General features: G+C 40.6%; 1 protein-coding gene across 6 annotated transcripts in view; it reads right to left on the bottom strand.

Moving 5' to 3' along the window:
* Nucleotides 1–15,208, bottom strand: part of mcur1 (mitochondrial calcium uniporter regulator 1) — a 61,257-nt gene extending 46,049 nt beyond the window's left edge. Inside the window, exons 1-4 of one of the 6 annotated variants that reach the window (XM_030079781.1) lie at nt 15,002–15,208; nt 14,218–14,638; nt 9,130–9,246; nt 8,931–9,052 (exon numbers count right to left, since the gene is read on the bottom strand). In XM_030079781.1, coding sequence (XP_029935641.1) covers nt 8,931–9,052; nt 9,130–9,246; nt 14,218–14,497 — 519 coding nt within the window. In that variant the 5' untranslated portion in view covers nt 14,498–14,638; nt 15,002–15,208. Of the gene's footprint in view, nt 1–8,930; nt 9,053–9,129; nt 9,247–14,217; nt 14,759–15,001 lie in introns of those variants that run through there. The other 5 variants (XM_030079783.1, XM_030079784.1, XM_030079780.1 and 2 more) reach the window with 5 other exon arrangements.
* Between the last annotated feature and the right edge of the window lie 325 nt (nt 15,209–15,533).

Raw genomic sequence — 15,533 nt, 5'->3', positions numbered from 1 at the left:
AACACCAATAAGCATAATACTTATAACCATATTTGTACTCTTAGCTAGTATATTAGCAGCATTAGCACATAGCCTCATCCAAGGGTGTAGGTTTGGTTGGGTGGGAACGTAAAAGCGCTCCAAGGCGGCACCCCTGAAAGTTGATGTTTTTTGCATTTATGACTGAAATTTCATGTCATGTAGAGCTAATCAAATAAACAAGCAAACGATCATAATCAGAAAAATGGAAAAGTGGTATCACAACGGTGGTTCTCATCAAGGTTTGTTAAGTCCGGCTGTCAGCTTTGTGCTCTGTGTGCGTTCACATAAAAGGGGGCGTTTTTGCGTCATATGATTCTACTTCCACGAAAAATGGACCGTTCACCGGCTGCATATTTCACGCAAGAGGAGCAGCTTGTCATCATGGAAAGCTATGAAAATTTTAAAAAATAAAATTAACGCTAAGAGCAACACTGTGGCCGCAAATAAGGCGAGAGAGGAGTGCTGGCGATTTATTTCAAAGGAAGCACAAAGGTTGGGGATTCTGTCACTGTTATAGCCGTTTTAAATAATTGCTGCAATATTCATTCAGTATTATGAATTTTAGTTTAGAAATATGTAACTGCAGTAGCTTTATGGGAGTGTTGCCTAGGAATTGGAGGTAAAGCCTGAGGTTAAGTCAGGTGACTGAAGGTGTGTGTGGGTGAGTCTAGCGGTGTCGGATGGAGCAGGCGGTGGTTACCATGGTTACATGACAATTTTGACCACTATTTACGCTGCTTAGAGCTACTTGTCAGTAGTTTCAGATAATTGTTCGTTACATTTAAAGTTTAACTAGAATTATGGAGCCATTTCTGTTGATGTTTGTTTGCTCCTTTTTTGTTAAATCCTTTTTTCTAAATCGGAATAAGTGGCGTTTGGAGTGTGTTTGAATCACCACGGGCTGCTCCCGTCCAATCGTCACCTTCGGATGCCGTGACAGCCATGGTTATAATATAAGGGGGTTCCTTTAAAAAGTAGGCTACTATAACAAAGTCTGTGATACAACGGAATATTTCTAACAAATGTGAAGTCTGTGCACCACTACCTGCATTGCGCATATGTGCCACCAATCACCGGACAAAAATTACGCTGTGATTTCACCTGGGTGAGATAGCGCCGCTTTTATAGCCAGGCTTAAACTTAGCTCATAACCTGGTCGGGACCAGGTTATAAGTTAAGCATAAGTTACCATGGTGATCTAGCCGGGTTAAAAGAGAGCCGCCTTCGTGATACAGGAAAGCCTGGCTTTAGAGTCAACATACCTCGCTAACCCACTAAACCTGCTTCGTAGTACACCCCACAGGCAAACAAACTCCGCTGTGCGCGTCCTCCGGCGCTTTTTTTCCAACCACATGGAGTGACAGCGGGGACGGCCAATCACACATTAGCAAGAAACGGCAGAACCAATTGATGAGTGATATTAGGTTAGAGGCAGGACTTCTAGCGGAGACCGGCTGTTAACCCTTTGTGTACCAGAAGAATTGACTAGACACCGACGGACAGAGGTGCTTTGAGTGTTTGTTGTTGCTGTTATTTGTGAAGCCGTGCGAGCGCCTGTGAGGTGTCATACCAGATTGCCTGATGTGTAATCACATGAGTAAGCTCCCCTAATTAATCATGGGAGAGACTTAAACCCCCCCCCCCCCCAAAAAAAAAGTTTTAAAAAAATTAATAATAAAAAACTACATTTCCGTGAATTTTTTCGCGGACCCCCTGGCTATGCGTCGCGGACCCCACTTTGAGAACCGTGGCATTACCTGACTGTGAAATTTGAATAAGACCAGTTATGGTGTCTTGTAAGCCCGTGCGGGCTGGGCTATGTATATTAGCATGACACCTAAATAACAAAAAAAAAAAAAAAAAATCATTAAAAATTAATTAATTCATTCATTCATTCATTCATTCATTCATAGGAGAGAATATTGGAATCAGGAAAACACATAGGCGGATTTTGGCAGTAAGGCACACCAACAATGAAGGAAAGCATCATTGTATCTGTCTCTCTGTGTGCAGAGCTGTGGGACACTAGAGCTGCATGATTATGACCAAAATGATTATGACCAAAATGATAATGACGATTATTTTGATCAATATTGTAATCATGATTATTCATCACAATTATTCATCATGTTAGGGAAAGCATCTGTATTTTTATTGCACTACTTTTAAACAACCAATATAAGAACAGTGTTCAGTGCAAAATGAAACTTTAAATAAGAATAAATGCTAATAATAATAAAAAAAAATTACCCAAGAATTTAAAATTTACCAAGGGCTAACTGAATAAATATGCTATTACAGAGTGCAAACACAAAGCGCAACTCAATGGAAACAATTACAGCTTATACAGAAAAGGCACTGACGTTAGGCTTAGGCGTGTCTTTGGGAGGTAGATGGATATGATGTTGCCTGGTGCAGGGTCGCTGTTATGGTTGCCTGGGTTGCCGCTGGACATGAACGGGGATTTTGTGAAGCAACGTTAGCTTTGGCCTTCATGCACTCCTCGTACTTGTGTTTGTGATGTTTTTTCAGGTGGTTGAACAGATTAGTTGTGTTACCCTGCGGGGCAAACACAACTCTGCTACACTCTTTACATGTAACGTCTTCTTGTTTAATGTCACTCTGAATGTTGCCCTGAATCTGAAACAAGTCCAGACAATGGATGTGGATCCCTTTCGAGGCACTAGCTCCTCACCATGATGCTCCTCATCTCCAATTGCTGCTGTACCTTCTTCTCCCAACATGACTTGCTTTCATCAGTCCACCCAGTAACTTGAGGCTGCCACAGCAGGGCGCACTCGCTTGTTATTTAGGCAGCTTAATAAAGCCTTAACCATGCGTTCGCCCCCTGGTGGTTGGCTGACTACTGGCTGAGAAAGTGCTTGATTAGATATGCAGCAGAGCCCACATTTTACATGTAAATATTGCCGACGATCAGGCTCATTTAATCGTGGCAGCCAAAATCGTGATCACGATTAAAATTCGATTAATTGTGCAGCCCTATGGGACACTAGACTTCACACTTACCGGGATCTCGTTAAAAAAGCCCAGGCATGGAGAGATATCCCACAATTTGGGAATACCAGGTGTGTTTAAAAACTGGCAGAGATATATGATGTTTTTGCTTTCCAAAATGGGCCAGACTTTTTTTTCTTTTTTTCTGCAGTTAAAGACCAATACTGTTATAAACTGAAGCAAATGATTTTCTAAATGGACAGGAGGTGTGTGTATTTAGAAATCTAGATGATTGACATCATGGGATATGCACTACTCTTGCAAAGACAATGCAGTATAGTCATACATTTATTATAAAATCCCTTGTGAAGTGACACACACACAGCAGGTAACTAGTGAAATCAGATGAAATGAGAAAATACAGCCTTCATTCATGTAACAATTTATTAAGCATTGATTCAGCTAATTCATAAATTAAAGAATGTATTTGCTTATTTACAGTGGAAGAGTTGAAGAAAAAGTGGCAAAACCTCAGGGACAGATATATGAAGGAGAGGAAGGGAGTCAGAAGAACTACTGCCAGAGCTGTCCTTTGACTTAACAGGCTTTGACAGGTACATGGTGCATACGAACAGGGCAGTTGCTAGGAATTCTGGGCCCCCTGAAAGAATATCGGTGTGGGCCCCTCTACCCCATTCATTGCCACTTTTATAACTGTGTGTGGGCCCTAGTGGGCCGTGGGCCCTTAGAATTGTCATCACCTTTCCCCCCATACAACGGCACTGCATTCGAAGCTGCTGTCCCGACCCGATAAACATTTAGTGACGTCAGCTACATCAGCGTCACATGATCGGAGAAGCTACCACATTAGAGGGATAAACTGTTTATGAGTTTTAACTGTGTTTCATTTAGGATTCGCGGATGATCAAGGAAATAGTAGTGGATGATTCATTTAAGTGCTGTAGGAAATTTGAGTTTCCTATAATAATTATGATGTATGTTTTTTCAGGGCTGTATTTAAGATGTTTTGTCTGCCCACCCCTGTAGTGATGTTGGTTAGGGCTGCATACAACTTAATGAGCAGTATGCCTCTATACATTCAGTCTTCTGGCAGATGCCAGAGAGAGAAGGAGAGGCATTGTGGTGGCCAGGGCTTGTGCCAGTATTTTGACTGCATTTGATTCTGAGTTGATTTATCCTCAGCAACCTCTGTAAATAGTATTTTTTTGTAGTTTTTTCTTGGCTTTATACATTATATGGATGCACATGTATGTTCACCTATGGGATGTCACCAAAGCCTCTCGAGTCTGCCTCCTATTTCACTATACACCCTCTGGCTACAACTATCCTACAAGTGGTGGCAATGGTGACTCCAAGCCAGTAGGAGGCAGTGAAGATCATGACCAGAGGCAAAAAGACAACTGTCTGCAAGAGGAAGGCACTGATCCTGACCTGCAGGGGGCAACAGGGGGTCAGTCCCATGAGCCACAGAGCATAGCAGAGCTCACCAGCCTTTTGTGTTGCCTGATGGAGCAACAGGCTGACTGGGAAGTCAGATGGGAGCAAGACAGGAAATGCAGGAGGAGCGTTGGAAGAGGGTCCAGCACCAGTTTGCTGGCAAGACCAGGGCGGTGTATGGACATTGAGGAAACAATGGACTATGTCAAGGTCAAGAATCCTGTCCTGCATAAGTATGAAATTAACACAGAGTCATATTGTGTGAGGTTTCGTTCCAGGAAAGTGGAAGATGACGAGACACCCAAAGAGCTGCAGGTCCGCCTCAAAGACTTGTACAACAAGTGGATGAATCCCAGAGAAAAGATCAAGAAGCAGATTGGAGATGCCATTGTCATGGAGCAGTTTTTGAGAATTCTGCACCTGTACCTCCGCATGTGGGTCAAGGAGCATAATCCCACAACTTCCAAAGAAGCAGCTGAAATGGCAGAGACTTTTCTGGCAGCCCGATGCACGTCAAAGGCCTTTTCCAGTCCCAGACCCCAGACAGTTGCTGCTTCATCGGGCAAGCCAGCAGGGGGTAATGGGCAGAGATACAGACATTTCAAGCAAGTCCCCAGCAGCTCAAATAACAAAGTTAAAGAGGTCAGAAGCAGAGGCACCTTAGCATGTCACTCCTGTGGTCAGATAGGGCACTTTAAAGCAGACTGCCCAAGTCAGCATGTGAGTAAGATCTACATGTGTTTTGCACCCATATCAGCAGTCAGTCATCTAGAAGGTATGGAGCACCAAGAATGTGTTACTGAAGAACATACTGCCTGTGCATTTATTGAAGATAAGCCGTGGATAGCTCTCTTAGACTCAGGAAGTAATCGTACTTTGGTAATGCCAGACTGTCTTCCCAGGGATGTAATCTTTGATGATCGAAAGATTAGTGTCTGGTATGTTCATGGAGACAAAGTTGAATACCTCATAGTGGAAATGCCTATCCAGGTTGAGGGTCAACAATACTAACTTGCAGTTGGTGTGATGGAGACACTCCCATACCCAGTAGTGCTAGGCAGAGATCTTCCAGACCTCTGTGAGCTCATTGCTAAGTATGGTGTTGAGCAAAGTCTGAGCACAGCCAGTGAGTGACAAGGTCCAGGAATAGGCATGCACAACCTGAGCCAGCTTGTGGGTGGGGTGAGCAACCTTTCGCAGATGGTGAGGTACCAAGTGTTGAGAAGGCTGGACAGCCTAGAGTCAGGAAAAGCAGGAGACAGCGGAGGCAGGACAGGCTGCAGGGAACAGAGATTGTGGAGTTAGTGCCTGAGCCTAGTGACTCTGAGTTGCAGCTCATTCCCAGCAACATTACCCAGTGACAGAAGCAGGATCCTTCCTTACAGCCCCTGTTTGCCAAGTGCGTCTCTGAATCAACCCAAGTGACAGAGAAAGGCAGTGAGGTCTTTATTTTAAAGGGAGAGCAACTGTTTTGCTGCAGCAAACTTGGCGACCAGCTAGATGTTCCCCAAAGTTTGAGGCCCACAGTTATTCAGTTAAGCCGCTCTATTCTTTGGGCAGGCCACTTAAGTCAGCTGAAAACTTTTTCAAGAATGGTTCCTCGCTTTTATTGGCTGCAGCAATTTGCAGACACAGTCACAGTTCAGTACTGTAAAGCATGCCCTCAGTGCCAGTTGACTGCCCCAAGCAGAAAGGGAGATAGAGCCCCACTAATCACTATGCCTGTCACTGATAACCCCTTTTTGCGTATTGCCATGGATATTGTTGGCCCACTGGAGAGAAGTTAAAACAGACACAAATACATACTGGTAGTGTGTGATTACGCCACAAGGTACCCAGAGGCATTCCCACTCAAGAAAATCAAGGCCCGGCAGATAGTCAACTGCCTGATCCAGCATTTCTCAAGGGTAGGGATCCAGAAAGAGATCATCACAGACCAGGGCACCAACTTCACCTCTAAGCTGCTGAAAGAGGTGTACGACCTGCTTGGTATTAAAGGCGTGAAGACAAGCCCATATCAGCCACAGACTGACGGCCTTGTTGAGAGGTTTAATAGGACTCTGAAGTCCATGCTCAGGAAGTTTGTGGCAGACACAGAATCAGATTGGGATCAGTGGCTCCCCTTCCTTTTGTTTGCCTACAGGGAGATTCCTCAAGCATCGACCAGATTCTCTCCTTTTCAGCTCCTTTATGGCCATCCAGTACGAGATCCATTGGATGTTCTCAAGGATGCGTGGGGGGGAGCCACAACAGCAGTGGCAGCAGTGCACTGCCTTGTCATATGTCTTGAAAATGAGAGACAAGCTTGACAAGTATCAAGAGCTGGCCACCAGTCAGCTAGCCAATGCTCAGCAGAGACAGAAGACAGGATACGTCAAGAGTTCTCGGAGGAGGTTGTTCCAGCCAGGTCAGAAAGTCCTCCCTCTGCAGCCAACCTCTGACTCCAGCCTTCTGGCCAAATGGCAGGGGCCATACAAGGCCACAAAGAAGGTGGGACCAGTGACCAGGGCAGTTGCTAGGAATTCTGGGCTCCCTGAAAGAATATCGGTGTGGGCCCTTCTACCCCATTCAGTGCCACTTTTTTAATTGTGTGTGGGCCCTAGTGGACCGTGGGCCCTTAGAATTGTCATCACCTTTCCCCCCTATACGACGGCGCTGCCAGTGAACTATGAACTGTATCTACCTGAATGGCGCAAGAAGCACCAAGTGCTTCATGTGAACCTGCTGCGGCCGGCCATGGGGATCATCAAACCATCTCGCACTGAATGGTGAAGCCCTGTGGTGCTTGTCCCTAAGAAAGATGACTTAAAAATGAGGTTCTGTGTTAATTTTGCTCGACTGAATGCAGTGTCAGCTTTTGGTCCTTAACCAATGCCACGGGTTGATGAACTGATTGATCATTTACCGCTACCGCTAGATTTCAGCTTGAAAATTGAAATAATCAGAATGAATGTGTTACCTAAGCTTCTATATTTATTCCAGCCCAGTATATTGTATGTTGGTGTAAGCCAGAAAACACTGCTCAGTGTAAAGAAATGGAAAAAGAATTTGGAGTGTACCCAGTCCAGGGTATTATAGGAAATAAAGAAATATACAAAAAATTACAAAACAAATGGATTCAATTACATTGTTTATACTAAAATTATGGTTCAATATAATTAAAGTCTAAAGGATAAAGAAAGATACAAACTTACTACAATAGATAGTATATGATAGTAATTTTAAATGCTGGCCTATAAGTCCCTGACTAAATTGAGCTATTGTGACATGTCATGTAATCACAGCTTCATCGGACTTCATCTCTCCTCGACGTCGGTATCCCCACTGGTTATGCCTCCCTAATCATTGCCCTGTACTTGAGACTTGCCTCGGGGGTATGTCAGACGCACTCACAGGGCGGCGTGTCTCAAGTACCCCCTGTAGTACTCATGCATACCAGGAGTCTGCATACCTCCATTTGAGAGTCACTGGGATATGTAGTGACGATTGTACGTAAAGCCACAGCATCATTCCAAATACAAAACTATTGTTTCTATCTCTTCATTTTTGGGCATCATATGTATAAAGATCTATTGTTTATATATAACTATTAAATAAAAATGTTTTGGTGACACTCTGCAGATTTCAGAGGGTCTAGGCTAGCTGTTTGCACCTGAATGGCAGGTGTGTTAGCATGGTTAGCATGCAGTCTGTGGCTCTCTCTGTGCTGAATGCACAGGGATCATTTTGGTTTCCTTCTGCTTGTCTGACTGGACATGACAGACAAAAAACTAACCACCCAAAAAAGTGTCATGTTCCTTTAATAAAAAGAGCAGCAGTTCCTGATGTTTAACTAACTGCACATTCGGCTTGTAAGTTAAAGGACCATAGCAGTGATTTTACATAATGTATCTATATCTATGTATCTAATATCTACAAAATGTGGATACCTCACGTTTCTGCTATTCCCAAAGCAAGCAGTCGTATTTTAGAACTGTGATATCATTTTTCTCTCTTTTATCCAGCAATTGGTTTCCATTTTATTACACTCCGAAAATTCGTCCACATTAGTTTCCCTAAAAGCAGCAGCACTTTTGTGTTTTGATGACTTAGAACTGGGCAGAAGGACACGGTCTCTCCACTGGAAGGTAGTCCCCAGGGAAACATTTGTTTTAGATATTGAATCATTTTCTCTGTGGTGTATGAACGGCAACAACTTTTGTTAGGCACAGAAACAGATTATTGTAAGTTTGGTGTTTCAACCAAAAATTCATCTATGAAAATGGAAGGGTTTGGAATTATGTTGTGAAATCTTTAGTGCCCCAGCATGATTTGACAAATGGTTTGGTAATCACTGTTCTTTCCTAACTGTGTAGTATATAGAGTGAGCTTTACAGAACACAGGGGCAGAGATGGAGGACTGAAGACCCTCAAAAACACACACACCTCGCCCTCATTAACTTGACACCTTCAGACATTTCATGAGCAGTCACTGAGAATCCTGCACACAGCCTCACCTGCTGCACCTTGGTCACCATGTCATTATAAATGGCCTCCATGTTGGAGTTGGTGGTCCTCACCAGCAGTTTGACGATGACCTCAGCCTGCTGAGTGCTGAAACCTGTCCACAGGAAAAACACTTTATCACACAGAAAATCAGCAGCAACAACAAAGCAGGGCATGATGCTGAAAATTTCAAACAGAAGTAATCCAAACCATTTTCTTCCAGCAGTCGCACTACTGAATGGGTATCAAAAAAGAGCTTCTGGCTTCCAGGCTTCGGCATGTCAGCTTTCAGATCATACTGACAGGCTCTGATTGATGTGCTGAGCCCTGGAATAAGTTAAAGCATAGGTCAGAGAAAGTAAAGCAGGCAGATCTGGGTTGTATATTTTGATGTCTGTTAAGTTTTACATCATAATAGTCAAATGCATCTTCTAAATTACAGTGGCACAGTACACTCAAGGTCTGGTTCTCAGAAATAAAGCCACGATTGAAAAGAAACAATGTTTTGTTTCCTGGCTGTCTATGTGTAATGACCAGTGATTTCACTGTTATCAATTTTACATGTGTGTAATGTGCAATCCTGAGTATATCATTAAGTACTGTAGGGTTGCATTGCATCTCTACTGATGGGAGAGTCTACCTGTCTTGGCATGATTTAATTAGTTTAAACTTTAAAGACATATGTGCATGTAGGTGTGTGTGTATATATGTGTGTGCATATATATATATAGATATATAGATATCTATATATATATATATATAGATATATATAGATATATCTATATAGATATATATAGATATCTATATATATCTATATATCTATATATATAGATATATATATAGATATATATATAGATATATATATATATAGATATATATAACTAATGACTTAAACTAGACTAAAATATTTTTAATTTTCATCGACTAAGACGCGACTAAAACTATTAAGGACAGCAATGACTAACATGTGACTAAGACTAAACATAAGCATTTTCATCAAGAGGACTAAGACTAAAATTAAAATGTCTGCCAAAATTAACACTGAACTGGAGAGCACGCTGAACAACTCTGCTTTTTGCACCACAATCTGGTGCTGCTCAATTGGGACTACCAATTGATTTGAGACTCACATTTCTATGCAAATTTTATTCAACTTTGTTTTATTTACTTTATAAAACTTCAGGAAGCTATGTATTTATTTATTCATTTAAATTTTCAGTTAACTTTATGATGCTGCTGACCGTGGGAACTCCCTACACTTTTTGTTAGAATTTTAAAACAAATATGAATATTGTCTAAGATAAAAAAAAAAAAAAAAACCTTTAACATGTTGCAAATTTGAAAAGCTTTTTATTAAATAAATGCCTAAAGGCATTTAAACAAAGTTAAGCGTTCAAGTTTGTATTATTCAAAATTTTGACTCCAATATTTTCACTTTTACTGCAAATGAATATTGGCTCCAAATATCGGTTATCGGCCTCCTTGACTACTAATAATTGGTATCGGTATCGGCCCTGAAAAAACCATATCGGTCGATCTCTACTTGGTACCCAATCTAGGAGTGGGGAAATGATGAAATCTCCCCTATTACCCAACATCCTGGCTCCCCATTGCCGTAGCAGCTTGGAATTGATGAGGTACACTGTATCTCGTCAATTTCAAGTTATAAACAGCAGGCATGGTGCAGCTGGATAGTGCAGTAGTTAATAGGGATGGGCATTTTCAGTGATTTCAATATTCGAGTGCTCGAATTACATTATGAACGAGTAATCGATTACTCGCAAATTATATATTTTACCTTAAAAAAATAATTACAGGATAATAATTACGCTAGTGTTTCCAGTCGGACACGGACATCCCTGACATGGCCTGTTATTTACTAAAAAGCAGCTTCTGGCTGTCAGAGAACATTATTACATCATAATAAACCATTTATGTGAATTAACGGCCAACATTGTAAACCAAGTGCGTTTCCAAATGCAGTTATTGAACAACCGCAACAGGTCCGTCAATCACGTTGTTGTAACATTCAGCTGCCAGACGTCACAGCGGTATGGACTTCTGTTCTGTGTCGCTTCACACGTAACTGTCAATCAACAGCCTAAATCATGAACACAAAGTTCAAATAAATCTAATCTACTCCACTCTGATATCATCATATCGGCGTGTGCTAACAGGGCTAGCGGTTAGCTGGTGTTAACAGGACTAGCAGAAGATGTGAAGCAAGGCTGTCTGTTTGCTGTCTCCGCTGTTTTCTCCTTGTGCTTTAAGCGCATGTGGTTAAGCATTGAGCTGGTATTTATGTAATATACAAGTTTAACGCCACATATCTTGCACTGCACATTATTGACGTCCTTTTTGTCAAAGTATTTCCAGACATCACTCTTCCTGGTCGCAGCTGACATGGTGCGTGTGATGCCAAATGAGTTGCAGCCAAAACCAACACACTGTGCAGGTGCTCGAATAGTGTGCAGGTAATCGAATACTGACATCAACAACGAGTACTCGAGTACTCGCACCCATCTCTAGTAGTTAGTGCTGCTGACTTTGGCTCAGGAGACTAGGGTTCAAATCCCAGTCAGGGTGATGGTTACTTAAGTGAGTCCTTAATGCTACACACCTATACATCGGTGTAAGGGAGAATACAAGCAGGAGAGCCATACTGGGTTTTGTTTTTAAATCAGTGTAAACCCCTGGGATTATTTCTGACAAACTGAGTTGTAAATCATCATCACCAACAGCAATAATAATAATAACAGTAATGATGATGATGATGATGATGATGAGAAGAAGAAGAAAAGATAGCTTGATAGTCTATTATTGTCCTACGTAGAAGAGAACCTTTTCCATAAAATCTGCTGACAGAGGGGTTGCAGTACAGCATATTATGTCAACACTGTGTAACCTGGGCCAGCGTTGCTACTCAAAACACTATGGCTTAACATAAAGGTTATGCTGTTTTAAGAATATTACACTAAGTTTGTCAGACAGGCAGTAAGCACACATTTTCAACATCTGTCATGGAGAACTAATTTTAACTAGTTGTGCAAATATAGAACATAGTACAAAAAAGTGTAAGGAATGATAAAGAAATACATCACCAGACTTAAATACATTAATATACACCAGGATGCCCCAAATGTTAAATTCTTTCAAATAAAATCCATGGAGACAAAAATGAAGTGGAGACAAAAATTAAAATGATAAATGAAGATGAGTAATTGATCACAAAAAGGCATACATTCCAACTGTGCAAAAGTTTCTGACTATACATCATCATAATACTGAAACAGTTTGAAATTTCAGGGATTCAGTTATTGTAATAAAAATAGTTGGTTGCTCATTTTAACATTTGTGCTTGTGAATGAAAGTTTTTGCAGACAAAATTATGTTTTATTATTATATCATATATTTTTCAATTTGAAAGAATAAGTTAAAGTGGCTGTATCATGATTCTGGAGCTTTCTGGAAGGTTTGGGATGAGACATGTTTAAAATAAGATGAGAAATAGTTTCTCTGTCACATCTACAAAAAGAAGAAGAAAAAAAAAAAAGAAACAACCTCCATAAAGGCAGACACAGAATTTGTGGGGCATATATTGTGGAATATTTTCTAAAGGAGCAGCTAAGCTTTTCTACAGTTGATGTCCTCGATCAAAGACCTCCAGACAAATTGGCTCCTTTCGAACAACCTTGGTTTTCCTTTGCAGTCCGGCGAAAATGTTTATTATTACATTTTTATCAGTTAAAACCATGGATGTATAAATAGAACTGGATGCAGTATCAGACACAAAACCTTTCAAGAGTCCCAAAAAAAATGGCACAAAATATTTTTAGAGAAAATGTAATTTATTTATTTATTTTTTTAATTTGATGACTAATTGCAGAAACAGGAATATTTCAAATTTAAGATTAAAGAGATAGCTATTAAATGTAGTAAAGGTATTAAAAAGCCAGCACTGCAAAGTAAATTGAAACTATGGAACATTTGAAGGTCTTACTGAATAAAGAATGCCTTGAAGCAAATTTGAAATTTGCTGCATGTCACCCCCCCTTCCTGTCTCTCTCTACTGTGACTGTCAAATAAAGCAGAAATGAAAAAAAAAAAAAAAAAAAACTTTAAATCATAATATTGAGAAGAATTGTTAAAAAACATTAAATATGTCCCTAAAATTTCAGAACAGTTTAAAATCAATTGTGAAAAACCTGTTTTAAAATGTGAATTTGTGGAAGCCTTGAAACATGAAAATTGGAAAATCTCCTGGGACTGATGGTTTATCTACAGAATAGTACTTATCCTTTTGGGATGTTATTGAAGCCCCACTTATGAAAATGTATAGAGAATGTACTGATAAGAGAGAGAGCCCAACAATGAAATGAGGATTAATTAGTTTGATACCTAAGCCAAATTAAGACTCTATTAATAGAAAACTGGAGGCCAAACACTCTTTTAAATGTGGATTCTAAATTATTAGCATTTGCTAGACATTAGTTATACATATATGTGTGTGTGTGTGTGTGTGTGTGTGTACACACACACACGCATACACGCACTAAACATAACAATATACACTAAAAAAAAAAAAAAGTAATAAGACTGTAAATATATATGATAGAATTTGTTTTTAAACAGGAATAACTTTTATGTTGTTTTTGTCTGTACTGGTCTTATATTAATGGACCTTTCCCCCCAATACTGTTTTTATATGAATCTGTATTTTATGTGCTGAGTGTTCTTTTTTATAAATTCAATTACAATGTGGTTCTAAGGAAAAAAATACTCTAGTGATGAGGTCTTTTTTACATGTAAGTAGCCTATATCATAAGCATGTAAAAATGATAACAGCTGAGGACGGATGGAAAAAAAAAAAAAAAAAAAAAAAAAGTAGTACAAAAGAGAAAAATACAGCTAAAACAAAACAAAACTAACATGACAGGGGGGAAATACATTTAAAAAGCGATTGTATGACGATAAGCTCACTTACAGACTTCTACAAAATTTTGCATACACGTGATGAGGTATTGTGCTCATCTGCGCGCAAATGACGTGGAAAAACTGCCTGTTGCCATTTATGACAGAGTGGGTGTCACTGTTCAGTTCGCTCTCCATGTTTAGCACAATAATTTGATATAATGAACTGACTCCTGTCATTCCATTAGTGCTCTTACACAAGACACAAAGTAGCAGCAAGAACGGCGTGTTAAAGCGGTCATCATTCAAGCTCAGTGTCATGTCAGTGACATGCAGAGGTCATTCGTTTACGTTAGAGTAACCATGGCTGCAAACATAAGAACTAACCTCTTACAAACACTCGTGTCCGTTTGAGAAAGTGCATAGTTGTGAGTCGAGGACCTCGTCTCCATGGCGGTCTGCCAGTGTCATTAAAACCTGGACTGCTCATACACTGGAGACATGGCGAACTGCTCGCGTCTGTCACACTTCTCCTGAACGGGGAAAAGTTGAATTTCGCCGGGATCAAAGTGTGAATTCCGCCAGTGCTGTTGTATATGGCTTCATAGCAGAGCTGAGGGCTGAAGAAGGAAGCTTTCCACAGGGAGCAGCTCTGCGTCTGGAGCATGGTCGAGCCGCTTCTAACAGGACAGTTTGGGAACGACGCTGCTAAGTTCACAGCAATGTTGCAACAAAGTTTCTTTCTTACTGCTGTGTCGTTTCCCCTCCTCTCTCACGCAGCCTCTTTCCAGGAAATAACTTGACGGAGCTGAAGCAAGAAAAGGAGGGAAGGGAATGAAAGAAGGAAGCACAAGTGTTTCCTGATGTCGGAATCATCACAGGAAGGGACCTTGTCACATACGTCAGTCCAACAGCCTAGCGTTCTTCAAATGGGGGGTACGCGTACCTCTAGTAGTAGTTGGAGTACTGCAGGGGGTAGTGAGATTAAAAAAAAAATAAAAAAATAAAAAAAAATAAAAAAATGTCTACAACGGTGTATTAGGGCCACTGTAGGAACAAAAAAGTACAGAACTGGAGGAGGGTGATTAATATTCTGAAAAAAAAAAAAACTGAGATTAAAGTTGTAAATTATAAAACTCACAAAATTCTGAAATTATAAATGCTCTATCACCTCATCCAAATCAGTGTGTTGTTTCCTTCTGAATTGGCCCAAGCCACAACAATGTCTCTTCAAAGTCCAGATGCTGATGAGAATATTGTGACTCTGGGCTAAATTCCCTCTGAATCTGATTGCTATTCTGTATTTGTATTAAAGCTTTTGGAAAAAGAAGCAGAAGACAAAGGAGAACGTCATAACTTCACCTACTTAAACCTATACACAGCACTACTTCCTGTCTTTCTCGCCTGTATAACAGCAGTTACATAGCACCACCTGTTGGTCTGGGATAGGATTAGCTTTCAGATGACAACAATAGGGTAGGTGCACAAGCCCCATACTTCCTGAAAGAAAGACTGTATATTCATTTCCTGTCCTTTACTACTGGATAAAGTGATTAATCAGGTGTGTGGAACACCTTGGGCCTGCCCAGTGCACACCTGATTAATCACTTAATCCAATAGTAAAGGACAGGAAATGAAGATAAACCCTGCGTTCCAAATCGTATGTATTGGGACATACTAATTCTTTTTTTCCCTACTAAATA

This window comes from Myripristis murdjan, chromosome 20, assembly GCF_902150065.1.
Source record: "Myripristis murdjan chromosome 20, fMyrMur1.1, whole genome shotgun sequence".
Taxonomy (NCBI): Eukaryota; Metazoa; Chordata; class Actinopteri; order Holocentriformes; family Holocentridae; genus Myripristis; species Myripristis murdjan.
This window is presented reverse-complemented; position numbering and strand designations above follow the sequence as displayed.